Source organism: Phascolarctos cinereus, unplaced genomic scaffold (assembly GCF_003287225.1).
Source record: "Phascolarctos cinereus isolate Bilbo 61053 unplaced genomic scaffold, phaCin_HiC Scaffold_4;HRSCAF=312, whole genome shotgun sequence".
NCBI lineage: Eukaryota > Metazoa > Chordata > Mammalia > Diprotodontia > Phascolarctidae > Phascolarctos > Phascolarctos cinereus.
Window position 1 is genome coordinate 34,024,600 of NW_027555847.1, and position 22,179 is coordinate 34,046,778.

At 40.6% G+C, this 22,179-nt stretch overlaps 1 protein-coding gene across 1 annotated transcript; it reads right to left on the bottom strand.

The window, feature by feature from the left end:
* Positions 1–956: 956 nt before the first annotated feature.
* Positions 957–21,884, bottom strand: LMOD3 (leiomodin 3). The gene is made up of 3 exons (XM_021007564.2): positions 21,553–21,884; positions 16,473–17,876; positions 957–1,360 (listed from the first exon to the last, which is right to left on the bottom strand). The coding sequence occupies exons 1-3, from the start codon at positions 21,844–21,846 to the stop codon at positions 1,334–1,336; spliced, it is 1,725 nt and encodes a 574-aa protein (XP_020863223.1). The 5' UTR covers positions 21,847–21,884; the 3' UTR covers positions 957–1,333.
* Between the last annotated feature and the right edge of the window lie 295 nt (positions 21,885–22,179).

Consider the following 22,179-nt stretch of genomic DNA (forward strand, 5'->3'; position numbering starts at 1 on the left):
GAAACAAGGGGATCCTGCCCCATTAGCAAACAGAAAGCTACCTCCTCCATTCTATCAACACAACTTATTGGGGCCCACTTTCCTTCCAAGGGCTGAGGGAAGGTGGTGTACTTTGCCCTCATTGTTCCCAACACCTGAAATGAGAGTATCCATTAATGACAACAAACACAACTAAGGAGGCAGTATCCTAGCAGGACAGACTGCAGAGGGCCATTAATAGAAGACTAAGGAATATGAACATTGTTCCTGAGGTGATGAGCCACCGAAGAACTGGAGTGTGACATGATCAAAGTCGTAACTTTAGGCAGCAATGTCATTCAGTGTGGATCATGGCATCAACCTTAGCTAACAGAATAGCATCAGAAAAGGATTCACACACATACACACACAGAGAAGAAAAACATTCACCCATCAAGTCCCCTACAGAGCATTTCCTGCACAAATTAAAATTTTGCTTTATGAAAGAGAATGCATAACAAAGCAACTAACTTCCTCTTAGATATTTTATTCATCAAAACTTTTCTCTCCCTAAATGTATTACATGATGTTTTCCACTGACTTCTGGGCTTTGAAGGAAATTCAGCTGCAGGGGACTCACTGTGCAAGTATTTTTTCTTTCTTTTTTTGTATTATTTGTTGTCTGGCAATACTTCAAAGGACAGCTACCGTTGGTACCACATCCTGTGGTGAAGGTGATAGCTTCTTACGTGTTAAAACCTTTACCTAGAATATTGATGGAGAGAGAGCTAGGCTAGGAGGGGACGGATGCTGCTGAAAGTGGACCTGTCACAGATCAGCTCTTTCTGGACATTTGCAGGTGTTTTAGGAACCTAGCCCGAGGCTGGCCCCCGTGTTTTCCAAGGTTGAAGAACTCAGGCATGATAGGTTTCCCTGGATGTAACAACCAGTAATGAAATGTAGCACAGAAGTCAGAAGGAGGAGTGATAGCAATATCATAATTAACATTTCTCACATATTTATTGGTAGAAAGCAGTGTCCAAGACAACACAATTCAATGAAGAGATTGATAAAATTTCCACTTATTTTCTGGAAATGTTACTCTATGTTCAACTAGTTCACCCAATACACGTGAAATAAGACAATCACACCCCCAAGAGATTGAGCTTTTAGGATTATTTCTTCTCCACCTCCCACAGCAAACACTCCTTTGTCATTGTTCACACACACTGATTTTAACAAATGCCACAAGTCGTGTGCATTGTTCCCATATCTGACACCAAGATTCTGAAGAAGGGCCTTCGAAATGCTTTCCAGCAATGGTTGCACAATCTCTATTTCTTCTTTCTTGTTCTTCCAGATGACTCTGTGTCCTTTATGCCAGTTCTTTGGGCAATTGCACCTGTGGGGGGATAAAGTGGTGGTGTGAGTTAGGAGAATGTTAATATTAGAAATGTGTGACTTATTTATAGGAATTTTGAGTTTCAATCTCTTCATCTATAAAATAGAGATAAGGAGCACAGCCCCTCCCTCCCAAGGTGTCTTGGAGGGTCACAGGACATCATAGAAGAATAGATCCATCTGTTCTAGAAGGGATCTTAAAGGTAACACAAGTTCTAAGCCAAGCCTGAGGCATTTTGTGTGCTACATACTGGGACTAGTAATTGGTGGGGAGACTGCTGATGTATTTTGTGTGCCTGGGGGAGGGGTGGAGTTGGTGTGAGGGCTTTGGAGAGGAGAGACATTCTTCATTACCTTTATTTATTTATTTATTTGGCTAGGCAATGAGGTTAAGTGACTTGCCCAGGGTCACACAGCTAGGAAGTGTCAAGTGTCTGAGGCTGGGTTTGAACTCTGGTCCTCCTGACTCCAGGGCAGGTGCACAATCCACTGCGCCACCTACCTGCCCCCATTACCTTCTTTAAGTGGACTTGTGTAGTACCCAGGAGTGTGCTGGAGCCACTCAGAATGGCTTCTGAGAATTAAGTGTTAAATTTTCAATCATATATATATATATATATATATATATATATATATATATATATATATATATATATATATATATATATATATATATATATATATATATATATATATCTATCTAATACATACTATAAATTGGCCGATGTTACTTTTCAGGCCTTGATTTGTTGTTTTGTTAATTGCCTAGACTTAACAAGTGTTAAGGATGCTGATCAAACTTAAAAGAGTATCGAGCACTCTTTCAGCTGGTTCTTCTGTGGAGCCAATTGTTAAACTTTTACCAGTAGCCCAGGGCATTACTCAACTTTCTTGGGGACTGACTTCAGACAGGTGGAGGCAGACAGACATACAGATAGGAGACAGACTTTGGAATCTGCAAACATTTAGGGGAAGCCAACTCAACTTGTCTCCAATTTCCTCCTTCCCTCTGGGGAATTTCCCCTGGGGTGAGATGGGAGTCCATCTCTTGGCTAAGTTGAGTCACTCCCATCTAAAGAGTGCATTCCCTCCATATATATTTCTGGTATACTTAAATCCGTTTAACTGCTTTCCTTTGTGCTTGCTAACTTCTCGGGTAAATGGCTTTATTCATTATTCACTATTTGTGATGATCTTTTGTGTAAACAGCATTTGGTGGGAAGGAATACATCTTTGAGCATAAGCCTGGGGTAACTATCCTCCCTTTGAAAGAAATCAGGAAAGTTTCTTTCTTTTGAATCTCTTGAATTCCTGGCTAGTAATATTTTTGGGGGGAGCAGATAAATACAATCTGAATCTGATACCTCCCTGGAGGATAGAGTGCCCCACCCTGGCAGTGCTCTGGGAACTTACCAGCTCTTTCCCATCCCCCCCGGCTATTATACTGGTTCTCCTTTTCTCTTCAAGGATGGTTAAGACCTCAGATTCTATCTATTAATGCCTCTGGCCAGCTGCATTTAGATTACTCATGTAGTATGTATTTTACATGGGTGTGTGCGCGCGTGCACGCATGCACACACACACACACACACACACACACATACATACACCCCTTCCATGAGTTGTAGAGGGCTGTACAGATCTGATAGCCATATGTAAGTGTAGACTATGATCATTTTCAGTTCAAAGTTCAGTAATGTGACATAGGAGGAGCCCACTCCCTCTCTGTCTTTCCAGCAATGTCACCAGCTGGCTAGGCTGTTAGTCACCACCGGGCCAGCCAACCAATGTTCTAATCCCCCAGTTAGAGGAAGAATTCAAGCTGGATGATCACCTGTCAGGGCTATGATAGAAGGATTCATGCTTCTGGCAGGGGACCCTTCCAGCTCAAAGAGTGCAGAAATTTAATGGTAGTTACATCATCCTGCTTGACCTGACCCTAAATGAAAGTGAGGCTTAAAAAAACAACAATAAAACCAAAAAGAGAAGGCTGTATGTTGTGATGTCTGTGTGTTACAGTCCTTGAAGGCAGAGACTATTTCGATTTTGTCTTTGTCCAGCTTCTGACTCATTCTGGTTGTGTGAAACTGGGAAAGGTATTCAGCCTCTCAATGTTGTAAACAGTTTTTTTACAATCCAAGTTACAAAGAGGCTGTTCTGCACTGGTAGAGGAAATTCCCTCATCTAGGAGTGCCCTATGTCAGTGGAGTCATGGGTCCAGTTTTTATTTTTTTCTATTTTTCCTTATTGCCATCATCTATACCAGGGTTGGGGAATCTGCGACCTCGAGTCCACATGTGGCTTTCTAGGTCCTCAAGGGTGACCCTTTGACTGAATCCCTTGAGGACCTAGAGGGCCACACGTGGCCTCGAGAACGCAGGTTCTCCAATCCTGTTATATACAGTATGTGATACCTGAAAAACAATTGTACTGGGGCAGGGGATTTCCAATGAAGAAACCCCTTCTGCCAATATAGATAGATATCTGCTCTGAAACTAGTAAGGAAGTTGCCTGGCACACAGTGAGTATTTCCTTGAGTGGGTTTGAATTGTTCCGGGCCAATCACTGAAGCTCCCTCGGACTCAGTTCCTCAGGTGTAAAATTGATGATGATCATACCTGCAGTACATGCCTCACTGGGTTGTGGTGAAAATTCAGCGAGCTGATGGTGTCACATGCTTCGCCCACCTTGAAGGGCTATCTAAATGCCAGCTTTTATTTCTGGGGTTTTTATCATTATCGTTATTATCACAAAGTATTTTACTCATAAATTTACTTAATAAATTAAAAAAAAATTTTGCTCAAAAGTTACTTATTTATCATAACAAGCCTGCCACATAAAGGAGTACAAGTATTAGCATCACCATTTTATTTTATTTTTATTTTTTTTATTTTATTTTTTGGCTAGGCAATGGGGTTAAGTGACTTGCCCAGGGTCACACAGCTAGTAAGTGTTATGTGTCTGAGAATGGATTTGAACTCAGGTCCTCCTGAATCCAGGGCTGGTGCTCTTTCCACTGTGCCACCTAACTGCTCTAGCATCACCATTTTACAGAAGGGGAAAGCAAGGCTTAGAGAGTTAAAATAATTTATGCAAGGGTCACATGCCTAGTCATTGCTCTAGTTAAAGACTTGAACCCAAGTGACCTGGCTTTGTCTTTTTTTTTTTTACATTTAGTTTTAATTTTTTTCTCAATTACACATAAAAAATTTAATATTTGTTTTTTAAAATTTCAAGTTCCAAATTCTCTTCCCCTCTGTTCATGCTCCCTTATCCTTGAAAAGACAAGCAATTTGACATAGAATATATATATGTGTGTGTGTGTGTGTGTGTGTGTGTGTGTGTGTGTGTGTGTGTGTGTGTGTGTATGTGCAGTCATGTAAAACATTTCCATATTTGGTATCAAGTTTTAACTAATGTGAGTTATGATTATTAATAAAAGTGAGCATGAACTCATTCAAAAGATTGACCTCACTTTGGAGTCCAGTAAGGGATGAAAGCTATCTGACCATGGTACGAGAGCACTAGACTTGGTGTTGAGAAGACCTGAGTTCAAATCCTGCTTCAGACCCTTACTAGCAAGGTGACCCTGGGTAAGTCACTTAACCCCTCTTAGCCTCAGTTTCTTCATCTGTAAAGTGAAGATAATAATAACACCTACCTCACAGGATGTGTTATGAGGATCAAATGAAAAATAACCACAGGTAAAGCCCTTTGCAACTCTTAAAGCTCTAGATAAATGTAGCTAATGTTATCAGCTATTATTAAATGTAATTCACTCTAATCACTCAGACAGCTGCAGTAGATGGGGCTTTATCGTGGTTAAAAATACAGACAGCCCCAGTGTGGTGCTAGGCAACAGGAGGCCTCTGGCTCAGGAATAAAGGAAGACAAGCCAGGAAGCCCTGGCAACCCAGCACTACCAGGCTCTGTGGGCAGGTGCCCAAATGGATGAGGCCCTGATGCAGCAGCTTGAATATAACTGAAGCAGGATCATAGGCTCAGACATGGAGAGTCATTGATTCCAACCTCCTCATTTTACAGAAGAGGAGACTGAGGCGAAGCAAGGTCAGGTGACCTACCTAAGGGCACACAGGAAGTGTCAGATTCTTTGTGTCTGACTCTTTGTAATCCCATTTGGGGTTTTCTTGGCAAAGATACTGGAGTGGTTTGCCATTTCCTTCTCCAGATCATTTTGCAGATGAGGAAACTGAGGCAAACAGGGTGAAGTGATTTCCCAGGGTCACACAGCTAGTAAGTGTCTGAGGCTGGATTTGAACTCAGGAAGATGAGTCTTCTAGACTCCAGGCCCAGCACTCTGAGCTATGGTGTCACCTAGCTGCCGGAGTGTCAGAGCCAGGACTCACAACCAGGTTCCCTGAATCCAATCCGAGGCATTCTTTCCAATGCACTCAGTTGCTTCTTCTCCCAAAAGCAGGCAGTCACTGAATCATCCATTGTCTGGACCCTACTGAGGGATTTTTTGCTCTCTGAGCAAATGCCGTACATTGCACATGTGTCAAGGGACTGAGGCCCTCCATCATCTGGGGCAGAGAAAGGGAGACCACCCTGTGGGGGAGAGATGGATTTTGGGGTGCTGGTAGTGCACAGCAGCTTTGGGAAGACCACAGAGGGATTGGTTGGGGGGCAGGTTGGTAGCAAGAGCAGTCCAGTGGGGCAGGGTGGGGGAGAAACTCTCTAGCCTTCATCCCATTTTAACAAATTATTTTTGATAAATAGGCGCTAGCATCTGTTCTTTCTACTCTGAAGGACTGCAAATGCTTTGGGGGCTCTTCTAAAATTGGTGCCCCTTAAATTCAGCACCATGGGCAAAAGCCCCCGTTTCTTTACCCTAGTTACGGTTCACAGAATTATAGGTTCATATATTCTTAGCTGGAAAGAAACCTTAGAGTTCTTCTAGTCCAACTCCTCTCATTTTATATTTGAGGAAACTGAGGCCCAGAATGAAGTGACTTGCCTAAGGTCACACAGTAAGAGCTAGGATTTGAACTAAGGTGCTTTAACTCCCCCTCTAGGGCTCTTTCTCTTATTACTCCATGCTGGTTCTGTTGTATTCTCTTTAGAAACTGCCAGCTGGCCTATTTGCCTGTGGCATTCCTGATCATCTTTCAATGCCCAAGCTCAGATGCTACTCGGACAGCCAAGTAGCATAGTGGATAGAGAGCAGGGCCTGAAGTCTTCATGTGTTCAAATCTAGACTCAGACACTCACTAGCTGTGTGACCCTGGGCAAGTCACTTCACCTTGTTTGCCTCAGTTTCCTCATCTGTAAAATGAGAAGGAAATGTCAAACTGCTCCAGTATCTTTGCCAAGAAAACCCCAAATGGAGTCATAAAGAGTCAGACACAACTAAACACTGACAACGTCAAATGCCTTCAGGCAATGATCCCCTATGTGAATTGCATTCTTCTCCCCTGGACTTCAGGTAACACTTTCTTAGGCCCCTCTCTAATGTACTTTTTGTGTGATAGTTATGTGTGTTTGTGTCTTACACCCTTGTTGCTTGAGACTACAAACTCCATAAGAACAGAGACTGTGTCTTACCCGAGCCCTTCATCTTACCCAGTACCTAGCAGAGAGCTCACAGTAGGCACTTAACAATGTTTTTTGGATGACAGAAGGAATTGATGAATGAGTCGTGCTCTCCTACCCTTTCCTGGTTTGATAAGTTTGATACAGAGAGGTACAAGGCTTCACACTTAAAAGGTGGGCTCGTGGATGGGCTGGTAAATGTTAAACAACCAGCTCTTGGAACAAAAAAAACCCTGCATATTCAACACACTCTTAAGATTAAATCTTCATTACTGACAGATCAAAAAAATAATAAACCAATTTCTGATTTGTAACATTTCCCAATTTCTGAGGCATAAATATGTACACTGAAAATTGAACAATCAGCTCTCACAGAGCCAGTATGAGCTTTCCTCAGCCTGCCCCTGGATAGGCTGACATGCCCAGTTATGCCCTTGGGTAGAGCCCCTCAAGGTCATCTCAAGAGGGTCCAAGATCCTAGGTAGATCACACTCTGTTCTTTCTACCATCCTGTTTAACAAGCTCCCTCTCCCCTTCTCAACCCTTTGGTACAGGTTAAGTCAGGTTTCATGTATGCAAGGTCAGTCTGAAGGCACAAAAATTAGACAGAAACAAAGGACAGAGCTCCAGGATTTCAGAGCTGACTCACAACATAGGGGTAATGGGGGTGGAGGTGGGGAGAGTGTCTTTCTGCACTGCTCCTAATTACAGACTTTCCTTGCTCAGTGTCCTAATATCCTCCATATATCCAACCAACAAAAAAAAAAATCAAGAAACTGACTCCTCCTACTTCATGGCAAGAGAAAATAGCAACAGGGCACAACTGCCAGCGCTTTAATTAGAAATACGCTCCACAGACATGACCAGTCCTGAAATGGCTCTCCTCTCCTCTGTCTAGCTCATTCTACCGAACAAATCCCTTCTCCCCTAATATAGCCCAGGCTCTTTTTAACAACAAACCCCAATCAGCACCACACCATGATGCCTCTCAATTATTGCAGTTTAATCAACGTGCTTCATCTTTTGAGGCAGCTAGGGATTGAGTGCCAGATTTGAAGTTAGGAAGACCTGAATTCTAATCCTGCCTCCTAGGCACTTCCTAGCTATGTGACCCTGGACAAGTCATTTAACTGTTTCAGTTTTCTCTTCTATAAAACAGGGATACTAATAGCTTCTACCTTCCAGGATTGTTGTAAGGATCAAATGGGATAATACTATTTTTAAAGCATTTAGCACAATGCCTGGCACATAGCAGGCACTTAATAGAAGCTTGTTCCTTTCTCCCCTACCTCCCAGGGTTGTTATGAGGATCAAAAATGAGAAAATATTTAAGTGCTTTGAAAACCTTCAAGCACCAAACAAATGTTAGCTATTATGTTTCATCCATTCATTCATTCTCTCCCTAAGTGTGCCATCCACAATTAGTCTTCTTCCCGCTTGAGCTCTACTACTTTTGCTGTAACTCTGCCTTGCTGAATATCCATCCTTCTTTTGCCTTCCCTCAGTTTTTCCTCCTCTCTCACCACTCCTCCTCTGCTCTTCTTCACTGGCTCGTCACTTTCTCCCTGACCTTTTAACATGGACATTCCCCAAGAGTCTGTCCTCAACTCTCTTCTTTCCTCTCCTCATTGGCAATCTCATTCACGCCTAAGACTGCAACTTCCATTTTTATGCAAGTGATTCCCAAATTTATGTCTTGAGCTCTGCACTGACTCTTTTAATCTTGAGGCCCACATTGTTAGTTGCCATCATGGCATTTTCACCTGGATATCCCACCCCAAATGCAACATGTCCCAAGCCACGCTCATTATCCCCCCTACTCCCCCAACCTATTTCTCTGCCAACTTCATTATTTTTGTCTATGGCATCCTCATCCTTCTCAAACAACCAGTATCCCATGTTTAAAATATTGAGGTTGCCTTTGACACAATGAAAATGCAGAATGACTCAACATTTATTTTGCTCCTTTTTTTTTTCCTTCAATAAAAATGATTTTTAGAATATGAACAGTAGAACAAAAATGGGAAAGATGGAGTTGAAACCCAAGATAAGGGAGATGATAAAGGCGTACTCCTTTTGGAGAGGCCCTTAAGGATCTCTGAACCAAAACCGGGTGAATCACATCTTAGGGAATGGGAAAAACAGACCTACAAGTATGAGCTTCCACAAGTGATGTCTGATAAATTTTGGAGAATTCCAGAGGCGCTCTGGGACCAGAAAAGGACAAATGTTAAACAAATCTCAGTAAAGGAAAATGGGTCAAATTTGCAAACTAATGGCTAATGAACTTAATTCTGGTTCCTTACAAAATCCTAAAACAATGGTTTCCAACCTATGGGCCATGGATCCCCGGGTGATAGCGGATTTATTGCAAAGGGCACATAATTCATAAGGATGAAAAAAATGCCTCCTGTAAACTGAATAACTAATACCTTATCACATATATATTAAAGCAATTTTTCAAATGTATGTAGATGTCATGATCAATAGCCAGTTGATTTTTGTTATATGTTGTATCAATAAATGGATGCTGGTAAAACAATTAGAATAAAAAGTTTGGTAACTCCAATTATTAAAGGGTTGGCGTGAGAGTTTAGAAAGGGAAACAGTAGTTATTAGGAGGCATCATGGTTTCATCAAGTACAGGTCATAACAGATTAAATTCATTTTCTTTTTTCATGTGATTACTAAACTGATAGATCACTATAGATAAAGGACACTTAGATTTTAGCAAAGCATGTGACAAGATGATTCCATGTGGGCTAGATGACTTTAGAGTTAGATTTTGAATTATTTGAACAATTCAGAGATAAACTGGCCCCACTCTCTCCCCTCTGCAATCCATCCTTCTTACTGCTGTCTTTCTTACATGAAGGTTTAGTTGTAACTTCTCTGCTCAGGAATCTTTAGTGGGTCCTGTTTGCTTTGAGTAAAATTCAAACTCTTCTGTCTGACAGTCAAGGCCCTCTCTAGTCTGGCACCAACCTTCTTCTCCAGCCTTATCCCTTGTTAGTCATTAAGATCGATGTTTTGGAGGGGCAGCTAGGTGGCGTGGTGGATAGAGCACTGGCCCTGAAGTCAGGAGGACCTGAGTTCAAATCTGGCCTCAGACCAAACACTTGACACTTACTAGCTGTGTGACCCTGGGCAAGTCACTTAACACCAGTTGCCTAAAAGCAAAAAAAAAAAAAAAGATCTATGTTTTGGGGCAGCTGGGTGGCACGGTGGATGGAGCTCTGGCCTTGGCCTCAGGAGGACCTGAGTTCAAATTGGACCTCAGACACTTGACACCTGCTAGCTGTGGCAAGTTACTTAACCCTGATTGCCATGCCAAAAAGAAGCAAAAAAAAAAAAGATCCAACTGCTCTAATTTCTATTCATCATGTATTCTCCTGTCTCTACGATTTTGCTCAGAATGTTCCTTGTCCCTGGAATGTTCCCCCGTTCTCTTTGTATCTGCCAAATTTCCCTCCATGCTTTAAAGTCCTATAGAAATGCCCCCTCCCTGAACCCACTCGTCTGTCTCTGACCTCATTCACAGAGCACTTTGTATTGCAACTCTGCAGGGCACTTGTATCAATGATAATTTAGCATTATCTGTGTTTTTGTCTTTTCCCACACTAACCTAGGAGTTCTGAGAGAGCAGAGGCTATGTTTTTTAACTACTCATCCAAACTTTGCATCTCTTCCGAGGGCTTACCAAATGATGGACATCTAATAAATATTTAGTGAACGAATGGGTGAATAAATGAATGAATGAAAGAAAATCACCTTCCAAAGAAGTTTGAAAACAGATAAGAGGTAAGGTTCTGTAGCAAAAAGACTGGATTTGGAATCAGGAGACTGGTTCAAATTCCAGCTGTACTATGTACCACTTCGTGAATTAAGGAAAGTCACTTTCTAAGCTTCAATTTCCTCTTTTGTAAAATAAGTATATTGGACTAGGTCAGGTATTCTTAACCTGGGGTCTGGAAACTTTAAAATAATTAGTATATATATACATATATATATAATACATATATACATACTGTATTTAAATATAATTGGGGTCTTTTGTAGTCCTATGTTTTATTTTGTACATGTAAAAACATGATTTTTAGAAGGAGTCTCTGGGCTTTACCAGAGCGCCAAAGGGATCCATGACATGAAAACAGTTAAGAAACCCTTGGATTAGATGACCTGTAAGACTCTTCTTGCTTAACTGCTAAAGCTTGAGTATTCTACTGGTCAGGCACAAGTAGGGGGAGCATTAAGGAAGTGGCTGAAGAACTAAGTAGACGACACTGGGAGGGCAGATGAGAAGTCTTTCAGACAAAGTAGAGTAACCAAACCCAAGAGTCTATGGAGAAAGAAATCAGAAACAAGACGTGTATGTTCTGTGGTGGGACAGTCTGAATTGCTTTCTGTCTTTCCTTTGGCTCCGGCTTTCGTCACCAAGGCAGAGCTCTGGCCCTGACTCCCTCGATATTTAACTGAAAGGTAACAATTTGCTCCCTTATGGCTTGGACATCCTCTAGATTAGGAATATGGGTAAAAATTGCCCAATTTTATTTGTAAAATCATTTTAGCTTTTTAATGGTACCTTGAAAGGATAGCAGCTTGGGGATTACTCTACCCTTTTTCTTTTAAGATATTTTTATTGATGTCATTTGCTTTTGCATCACCTTCATTTTTGAATGTCCTTTTCCCTCTCTTATGTACTGAATTATCCTTTGTCACAAAGAATTAAAAAGAAAGGGGCGGGGGAAATGCAAAGCATTGAAACCCACTGAGACCTCAGTAAAGTCTGACAATATATGCAATGTTCTAAACTTCTTAGAAGGAAGTGAGGTCCATTTTTTAATTTCTCTTCTGGAGGCTAAGTTTGGTCATTATAATTACTTAGAATTCAGTGACTGGCTCTTTTTCAAAAGAGAAAACTTCTTGACCTGGAAAATGAGGCATATTACATCTTGGTTCATTGAACATAAAGAATTATTGCATGTAATAATATAATGGAATGAAATGCTAGACTACCACCATCAAAACCTTTTAAAGGATGGTCATACAGATTTTTGCAGCTATCCATATAAGTGGATCTCAATGCCTCCAAATATAAGAGGGGCTTTATGCAGGAAATCCTAATCAGTTATCCTCCATGTTCCATAGAAGTCCAGACATAAGGAAATTGATTTACAATTAAGAAGGAGAGATTTCAGGTTACTGTCACCTTGATGGAATCCTGAAGTAGGCTGGAGTAAGGAAGTGACATGGTTAGATGTGCCTTAAGGAACTCAACTTGGCAGATGAGTAGAGGATGCATATAGAAGGGAAGAAAGTTGTCAACTCACACCTAAGAAATGGTCAGATCTCTACTATTCTCTCCTAGTAGAACTGGTCAGAGATAGGAAAGAATCACTGAAACTCTGTAGTAACCAGTCCCTCCCAGGATCATACCAGGCATTTCTCCATTAAGGGTGGCACTGTCTGGGAAAAGAGTAAATATAGTAACTTGTCATGCCTTGAGCAAGGCATGGTCTTATTTACCTGGACCGGTTTTTTGTCTGAGTGTATGTATACAGAATGGCACAATGGAAGAAAGCTGATTTGGATTCAAATATCTGGGTTGAATCTTTAGCTTTGCCACTTCCTACACATGGGACCTTAGGGGAGTAATTTTAAATTCCTGGGCCTTGTATAAAGCTTGTATAAAATGACCTCTGAGATCTCTTATCTAAATCTTCAATCTATATTCTTACCTAGATCAGAAACAGAGATGAATTAAAAAGATCAGAATAGTGACAAATTGATATTATCGGGGCTGCACAAGTTTATATTTAAACATAAAATGTTTTTTTATCTAGGGTTATAGGCTTTTACAATAGTTTTACTAGAAGGGGGGAGGGACTGAAGGAGGCGGTGGTCAAAAGCAAAACACTAGTGAAGGGGGGAGAGGAAAAAGGAGAAAGAAAAACATAAATGGGGGGAAAAGGATGGAGAAAAAGACACAGATAGTAATCATAACTGTGAATGTGAATCGCTATCACTTATTTTTACCTTCTGTTGAGTTTTGTTTCATCTTTCTGATGGTTCCTCCTATTGTTTTTAATTTTTACTTACAACTTCACTAATGTGAAAATATGTTTAATGGGAATGTAAATGTAAAGCCTATATCAGATTGTGTGCCGTCTTGGGGAGGGTGGGGGGGAGGAAGGGGGAGAAAAATTTTCAACTCAAAAGCATATGGAAGTGATTTTTGATAAATCAAAATAAATTAACAAAATTAAAAAAATATAGTTTTACTAGCTACAGCTTCTTAAAGCAGGAGAAACTTATAGGGAAACTTGAAAAAAGGATTTTAAAATAGAGAGCTCCTATGTTATAATCCTATTTAGAGTACTGAACCTTTTTCCAATCATATTTCCTGGCCAAATCGTGCATGTCTGGTTACTGGATTATAAGATTAGAGAGTCATAGGGTCTTAGATTTAGAGAGAAAAGAGATCTTAGAAGTCACCAAAAGGTCAACTCTGCAGCCCTCGTGCTCTCTGAACATGGATATATTTCTACCTCAAACAACGGCCATCAGAGGGATGGCTGACATTTCTGTATCTGCCATTTGTATTTGTTATTAACAAAATAAGTAGGCATCGAGCTGGAAATTGAGCCATGCCGTTACACAATAGCGTCAAAAGAGAGGTATTTTCCCCGTATGTACAAAACATTGACCCTTCTGAAAATACAAGAAAACCTCATGACGTTTGACCCTGCTAAATTCATCAGATGCTGAGCTAAATTTCTACTTTATTCAGGTGCAAATGGGCTACTAAGAAAGTGAAGAAGATAGCTCTTACTGGTCTTCCAGTCCTTGGTCTATCTCCTTTACAATCCATACATTGTGCTACCTAACTAAAACCCCAAATGTATTTCTGGAATCACATTATTCCTTTATTCAAAAATCTTTAGTAGGTCCTCATTGCCTACTGAATTGACTTCTATTAAGAATTTTTGATCCTGGCATTCAATGCCCCCACACAACATGGCTTCAAATTATTTTCCCAGTTCTACCTTATACTACCCTCTCCCTTCCCTTGACATGTTCCACCTAAACTAGACCAAGTCTTCCATTCTCACACTGTCTATTCCCATCCCCATATATTTGCTCATGCCATAATCCGTGCTTGGAAAGACCTGCTCCATCTCCACTTAGGGTAGTGACTCTCTTTCTTTAAAACTCATCTCAGGTCCCATTTTATACAGGAACCCCCCTGACTCTCTGAGCTGAACCCAGTCTCTCTTTCCTTAAATTTCTCATAGCACTTTACCTGGACTACTCTATTGTACTTAAGGTGAAGAGACCTGAGTTTAAATCTCAGCATGTTGCTTACTAGCTATTTGATGCTAATCTCTCAGAGCCTCAGTTTCTTACTCTATAAAATGAAGATGATGATAATGTCACCATCCACCTCTCTGGCTTGTTGTGAGGAATAAATGAGACTAAGTGAAGCACTTTTGTAGACCTTAAAGTACTTTTGTCAGTGAGAGTTGTCATGTTGATAGCATTCTCCCTTGTATTATAATTATCTGTAAAATAGTCCCTTCCCTATCAGATTACAAAGCTCTTTCAAAACAGAGTTGGTGTCAAATCTATCTTTTCATCCCTAGCACCTGGCCCAGTTCCTTACACATAGAAATTATACTTCAAAGATCTGGGTTCAAGTCTTTAGCTTTGCCACTTACTACCCTATGTGACCTTGGGGAAATCATGTCACCTTTCTGAGTATCTGTTCCATTATTTGTAAAAAAAAAAAATAAACAAATAAAATAAAAAGGGGCTTGTATGAGGATCCATGATCGCTTTGGAGTGAGCAATTCCTCTGTGGATGAGGATCATGGCCCTGCCATGCCTCCTTAGCATATGGATTTCAAGAGATGCTGTGGCCAAAAAACCCCAAAAATTCATAGAATCATGGAATTTTAAAGAGACCTCAATGGCCATACATGAAATGATTTCTTAGTATCAAGTGGCATCCAGCAGCTGTTTGAAGACCTCCAATGAGGAGGAGCCCACCATTTTTTCTACGCAGTCCATTCCACTTTAGGACCCCTCTAACTCTTGGGGATGTTTTCCTGACATAGATCAAATTTTCTTCTTTGTGTCTTCTACCTATCACTCCTGGTTCTGCTCTTTGGGCCCAAATGAAGCAAGGTCTAGTTCCTTCTCTACTTGACAGTCCTTTACAGCCCTTCAAATACTAGAAGACAGCTATCATGTCATCCCTAGTGGGAGGGGAGGGAAAGGAATAAATATTCATATATCGCCTGCTATGTGCCAGGCACTGCACTGTGTGTTACAAATATTATCTCATTTGATCCTCACGGCAACTCTGGGAGGTAGGTACTGTTATTATCCCCATTTTATAGTTGAGGAAACTGAGGCAAACATGGGTTAAATGACTGACCCAGGGTCACACAGCTAGTAAGTGCCTGAGGCCAGATTTGAAGTCTTCCTGACTCCAGTCCCAGCACTCTAATTCACTGAGCTCATGACTGCCTGGTGGCTAGTGGCCAACCCTCTACTTTTGATACTTTTCTGACTTAGCTAGGCTACTCCTTGAATGTCAGAAGTACTGTCTACACCCAGTATCATAGTTGACATACTTCCAGTTTGGCAGAAACTTCCAGTATATGTACTTCTCCGATATAACTCTCAAGATCCCAGGGTCATCTCCACACCATCAGGAAGCACTGGAGAGAGACTTCTGTAGAGGGGCATGTAGAAAGTACTTACTATCTGTTGATGAGATGAAAACCTATCCAAGAGGACCATAGAACTATGGTGGAAGCAATCTCTGAAGATGACTAATACAGTCCCCTCACTTTACAGATGAGAAGACTGAGGCTCAGGATTCTGCCCAAGTTCATATGGTAGTAATTCTCAGAGGGGAGATTGGAGCTCACATCTTCTAACTCCAGTAAGAGTCCTCTTTCCACTTTCCAGGGCTACTTCCCTTAAATTTTTCAAGCACTTTGGACGTGTTTGTTTAACACATGAGCTTATTAATGCCCTAATTACAAACCATTCTTGTTTATTCCTTCAAACAAGTCCATAACTTCCACTTACTAATTGTTTGATAATCTAACTGGTGCTTCTATTGATATGAAGAAGCATTTTTGCATAGTAGAGGACTTAATTTCAGATCCCACTTCTTTTTTTTTAATATTTATTTAATATTTCATTTCCCCCCAATTACATGTAAAAACAATTTTTAACATTCATTTTTTAAAAATTTTGAGTTCTCATATCCCACTTCTAACACATGTGACTTTAGTCAAGTCTTCCTAGCCTTCAGTTTTCTCATCTGTAAAATGAGGGGATTGAGCTATATTGGTCTCAGAATTCTAGATCTATGTTCCTATGACCTAAAAGTTTGAGAAGATGAATGTATTTGAAAATGTAAGCCTGTTGCCCATTCAAATGGCCTTTATCTCCCCTTAGAAAGAATGAGGAGGGTTTTCTCAACTCAAAACATACAATACAGTGAGTAGAAATACGTTTCCTGCTCCTCCAGTCATACTCACGGGTTTGAGATAGGCCACGTTACTGTGCCGGATGTCATTCAGTAGCTGGTCTCGAGGTGTGATTTCCACTAGAGGGGGAGGCCTAACCCTAGGCACAGGCTTGAGGGTTTTGATGACATCTTTGAGGTTAGTTTTTTCAGCCGGCTCTTGGGGTTCCGGGGGCATTCGAGATTTCCGTTGGATTCTCTTCAGTTTTACCACTTTAAAGGAGTCTGGGTCAGTTCTGTACCGCTCAGGCTGACTAGGCTTCTTGCTGATTTCTTTTCTCTGATGAAGGCCAAAGGGGGGCATTTGGGAGACAGGCATTTGAGGAGTCTGCGGTAATTCGTGCATTCTTGGATCCGGCATTGGGCCTCCTAGCATCTCCCACATTCCAGGAGGCAACCCCAGCCCATTTTCCAACATGGCTATTAGCTTCTTCTGCTCCCGAAGCTGCTGTTGCTTTTGTTCCTCTTGCCTCTTCTGTCTCTGTTTATCCAGATTTCTGGTAAGCAAATTGGTGACCACCATCCTAGGACCAGGAAGCTCAAAATGGTAGCCCATCTTCAGGAGCGTGCTGTTGGCCTTCAGAAGCCTTGCTATCTCCATTTCTGCGTGGTGGCCCAGCATGTGTCTTTGGTTGTGAAAGCGAAGCTCTGTTAGTGTTTCATTAAACTGGAGACACCTCATGATGGCAATGATGCCTTTGCCTGTAATGTAATTGGACTCGATATTGAGAGTAGTGATGCTTCTATTTTCACGTAGCATGTTGGCCAGAGCAAAGGCAACATTTTCATCTGCGCCCACGTTGGCCAAGCTAAAGGTTTTGATGTGCTTGTTTTTCTTCATGGCATTCACAAAGTCCAATAACATCTCTTTGGGTATGTTCTCAATGTTATTCAGGTTGAGTTCTTTCACTTCGGGATCATTTTTGCGCACTCGCTTCAAACTTTCATCAAGATTTGTCTGGTTTCCTGAAGGTCTGGCGCTCACTTTCATAAAACTGGTATCCAGGGCCAGTTTCTTGGGATCCAATTTTGAGATTTTGTTTTCACTTTTTTCTAGGGATATAGGGCTCTCTTTTGCCTCTGCAAAGAGTTTTGTCAGTAACTTTAAGCTGTTTTTATTTTCCTCTCTCTGTTTTTCCCCGGCTTTCTTTTCCTCATCTTCTTTAGTGCTGCTGTCATCCTCTTTCCCACCATCCTCCTCATCTTCATTTTCATCCTCCTCATCCTCCTCTTCATCGTCCTCATCACCTTCATCGTCCTCTTCACCTCCATCATTGTCTTTTGTTTCTTGAATCCTTTCGGTGCTGTTTGACTTGGTTTCATTCTTTTCGTTTTCTTTATTGAGTTTCACCATTAAAGCCCCCGACACATTTGTATTATCCTTGTCTGCTTCTTCATGAACCTCTGCAGTGTTTTCCTGTAAGAGAAATGATTGACCACTAAAATGTAATTTGACTCACATCATGCAAGAAATGTATTCTATCTCTATCCTCAATGCCTAGCACAATGTCTGGCACATAGTAGGAACAAAATAAACATTTGATAATTAACTTTATTCTTCCTAGGTTCTTTCAAAAATAACATTGCATTCACCTCAAATCACCAAAACAATTAGAGTCTTTCATTTAAAAAAAAAAAGAATTATAAATCTGCATAGGAACAAATAGAAGTCTTCAAGCAGGTGTTCCTATGTTTAAAACATGTCTGTTCTTCACAGCGCTCACATGAAAAATGTATTATTAAAGTGCAGTGTTAAAATGCTATGTTCTATAAGTATCAGTTATCATTATTAGTTTTGTTTTTTTTCAATGGAATTCAGATGGAAATAAATCTGGGACAAGTTGCTATCTTGCCTTTACTCTTTTACGTTTTATGTTCTGTCCGATGCTGTTCATAGATTTAGAGCTTAAAGTGACTTTTAGAGACCTTCATTTTACAGATGAGGAAACCGAAACCATATGAAAGGTCACGTGAGCAATATGAGAGGTGGGGTTTGAACCCAGCTGCTTCAAAACCAATGTTTTTTCTACTGTACTGCGTGGTCTTCTACCAAAGCTAAACCATGGATTCTTCAGAAACACCCCATTTTCTAGTTCTACATTTAAATTAAATTTTCAGGTGCTGCACTATTTTTCGGATGATATGACAACATGTTTCAATTTCTGAATGCAATAGAATCTTGGAGACAAACTTTAGCCACTCAGATGTATGGAAACTGACTTAACTGTTCCTTGGGGACTGTCTCTAGTTCAATTCGTCTTCAATGGAGGTAGTTAGAGAGGCAGATCAAAGCTACAAAAGAAATAAAGAGGTAGCCCTGGAATCCTAGGGAGATATTTAGAAACAGTGGATTAGGATGGAAGGGGAAAGAATTCTTGCTCTAAAGCAGTGTGGTATATCAAAAAAAAAAAGCATGAGATTTGGAATCAGGGGACCTTATGGTTTGAACCCTGGCTTTGTTACCTACAGCTTATATAACCTTGAACAAGTTATGTAATATCCCTGGGTTTCAAATTCCTCATCTATACAGTAAGGGCATTGGAGTAGATGATCTCTGAGGACCTCCAGCTCTAGAACCTTTGAAATATTAGTAATGATACTAATTTGGTTCATATTTTGAACAATGAATTAAGAAGCCCTTTCCTATGCCCTATACCACACATTCACAATTTTTAGAAAGATAATCTGTGATACTGGCCTCATTTAGATGAGAGTTTGATTTCACTGTGAAGGGCCTATTATAGACTAGAATCTGTTAATAGTTGGCTATAATATATTTGAAATGACATTCACAGTCACATTTTTATTGGCTCCAGCAGGGGGTGGTGTTAGTCAAGTTGTTTAAATTGTGGTGAGAATTTTTTTTCTTTTAAAACGCAGAAGACAGCTTATGAGGGTTTTAGGACAGAGGGGCTGTTAGTTCCTGGGCCATGAATGGTAAAAGTGTGTACAGACTCCTTTGACAGCATGTAATGCGACCTGGGGCCATGTTTATCTTGGAAGAGGCATGCTGTGGGACTCATTGAACATAAAGTGTGTACTCCACTGACTAGGAAACCCGTTTACAATCATCTTGAATTACAAGCAGCCCCATCACAGGGTCACAAGGTGTATCTGTGTCTGCTGGTGAGACTCTAAGTTACTTTATCCGAAGGTCCTTTCATTAATTCAGCCAATCATTTATAAGTCACATATGAAACAAATCTTTGGACATTTGGATTAATTCATATTCAAGTTACTGAGTAAAATCACTTTGTTGGAACTAACATGGTATGGTAGAAAAAGCACTGGTTTCTAAATCAAAAGACCTGGTTCAAATCCCACCTCTGACAGCTTACTAGGTCTGTGATCTTGTGTAAGTCATTTAACCTTTATTTTTGCCTCAGTTTCCTAAGTTATAAAATATGTGTGTGTGTGAATAATTAATAGCACCTGCCTCTTAGGGTAGTGGTGAGAATCAAATGAGATAATATTTGTGCAAAGTGCTTAGTACAGTACCTGGAACATTATTACCCTTTCAGCTTTGGACTCATGAGCCGTATGACAATTTGTTAATTTTTTACAAATTGAATTTAAGTTTACAAATGACATTTTTTTTAGGCAATTGGGGTTAAATGACTTGCCTAGGGTCACACAGCTAGTAAGTGTCAAGTGTTTGGTCTAAGGCCGGATTTGAACTCAAGTCCTCCTGACTTCAGGGCTGGTGCTCTATCTACTGCACCACCTAGCTGCCTCCCAAATGACACTTTTAAGGACAAGAACTTGGCAAACAGAATTTGTACCAATTTCTTTTTGGTATCAATAACCAGCTAGGTGGTGCATTGGATAGAATAGCAGACCTGGAGTTGGGAAGACTCATCTTCTTGAGTTCAAATCCAGCCTCAGACACTTACTAGCTGTGTGGCCCTGAGCAAGTCACTTAACCCTGTTTGCCTCAGTTTCCTCTTCTGTAAAATGAGCAGGAGAAAGAAACGTCAAAGCAGTCCAGTATCTTTGCCAAGAAAACCCCAAATGGGGTCGCAAAGTCAGACATGACTGAAACAGCTCAACAATAATAGTCACATAGTCCAATGATGTCCTTTACATACCAAGTCACTACAGATACTAGATAAATTATAAGACTTTGTTTCATTGTCTTTTTTTTTTTAGTTAAAATTTTAATAAGTAAGTCAAGAGCATATGGCATTGGATTCTTTGCAATTGTTTGTGTTTTAATGTGCTGATTGTTGGTATATGTTTTACAAGTTATCTTTGTATGATTCTTTAAATATTTGTTGGGATTGTCTTGTTTTCTTGCAACACAGAGTACTGGATAGAGTGCTAGACTTGGGAGTCAGGAAGACCTGAGTTTTTTTTTCTTGCCTTTTTCATTTATCAGCTCTGTGAGTATTGGCATGTCATTCCACCTGTCTCTGTTTCCTTATTTATAAAATGGGAACAATAATACCTACAGTGTCTAGGTACTGCAAGTACCGAATAAGCACATTTGTGTAGCATGTACTATATGCCAGGCACTGTGCTAAGTACTTTTAAGTGGTTATCTTATTTGATCCTCATAACAATCCTGGGAGGGTTATCCTATTATTATCTCTGTTTTACAGATGAGGAAACTGAGGCAAACAAGATTTACTTGTCTAAAGTTACCCAGCTAGTGTCTGAGTTCAAATTTGAACCCAGGTCTTCTTGACTCCTAGTCCAACATTGTCTATCCACTACTTCACAGCGTTGTTTTGAGTTTCCAATGAGGTAACGTACACAAAGCCCTTTGCAGACTTTGCAGTGCTATATGAATATCAGTGGTTATCATTATTGCTTTGGGGTGTATGTATACTCATTCAGTTTCACCAGTGTAATTTTATGCTGTAAACTTAATATCAAGTTTTAAAGGAAAGAAAAACTCAAAAGAAACACTCATCCCCTCCCCAAATTTGTAAGTTAGATTTAAAAAAAAAGATTTTTATGAAGCTCAGGTTTAGTGTGGAATACAGTGTTGTACATTGATCTGTGTGTGCCCTAAAGAAATGAGAAATTAATGGCAACACACATTCTGTGCTCCAAACACCTAAGATGCACTTGGAGTTTTTGGTTATTACCTTGGATGACTCAAAGGTGATGGGGACTCTCTCCTCTTCCAGCATGCGCCTGGATGCCTTCTGCCAATACATGTAATCGACCAGAGAACGATGATCAAAGTTGCCTGTGGGGGGTTTTTCCGTTTGATCTTTCTGAATCATTCCCACAGGGAGTCGGGGGTCCGGAGCCATGACTTCCATCTCTGACTGCAGTTGTCGGAGTTCCTCAGGGGACAAGTTAGCCAGGATTTCATCCTCATCAATATCTTCCCTGAGAGGTTCATCCTGATCAGAATTTTTGCTGTGCTCAGACATCTTTCTAGATGATGGAAGGGAAAGTGAAGAATTGACAAATGAAGCTGATGCCTTAGGGAAGGTTCTCAGGCAATATGATAGTCTCTTTCCACACCAACTTTTAAGCAGTTTTTTCTCCCCCCACTCTCTCCTCCCCCAGATCACTGGTCAAAGAGAGACTGAGAGTTTGTCCAGTATAGGACTCATGCTAGTTCTATATTAAGCAGGGCTTGGCTGGAAAGAGTGGATTTATGGGACTATTACTCTCCTCTCTTTTCAGTGACTAGTCAGCTGTGCAAACTCTTCTGACATTTTAGTACAGCTGCTTATGTACACCATTGAGTAACACACTGG

Coding starts and splice junctions, on each gene's coding strand:
- LMOD3 (XM_021007564.2), bottom strand. CDS start 21,846: ATGTCTGAGCACAGCAAAAATTCTGATCAGGATGAACCTCTCAGGGAA. Junction 17,877..21,552: donor TCACCTTTGAGTCATCCAAG/GTAATAACCAAA, acceptor TTTCTCTTACAG/GAAAACACTGCAGAGGTTCA. Junction 1,361..16,472: donor ACGTGGCCTATCTCAAACCC/GTGAGTATGACT, acceptor ATCCCCCCACAG/GTGCAATTGCCCAAAGAACT.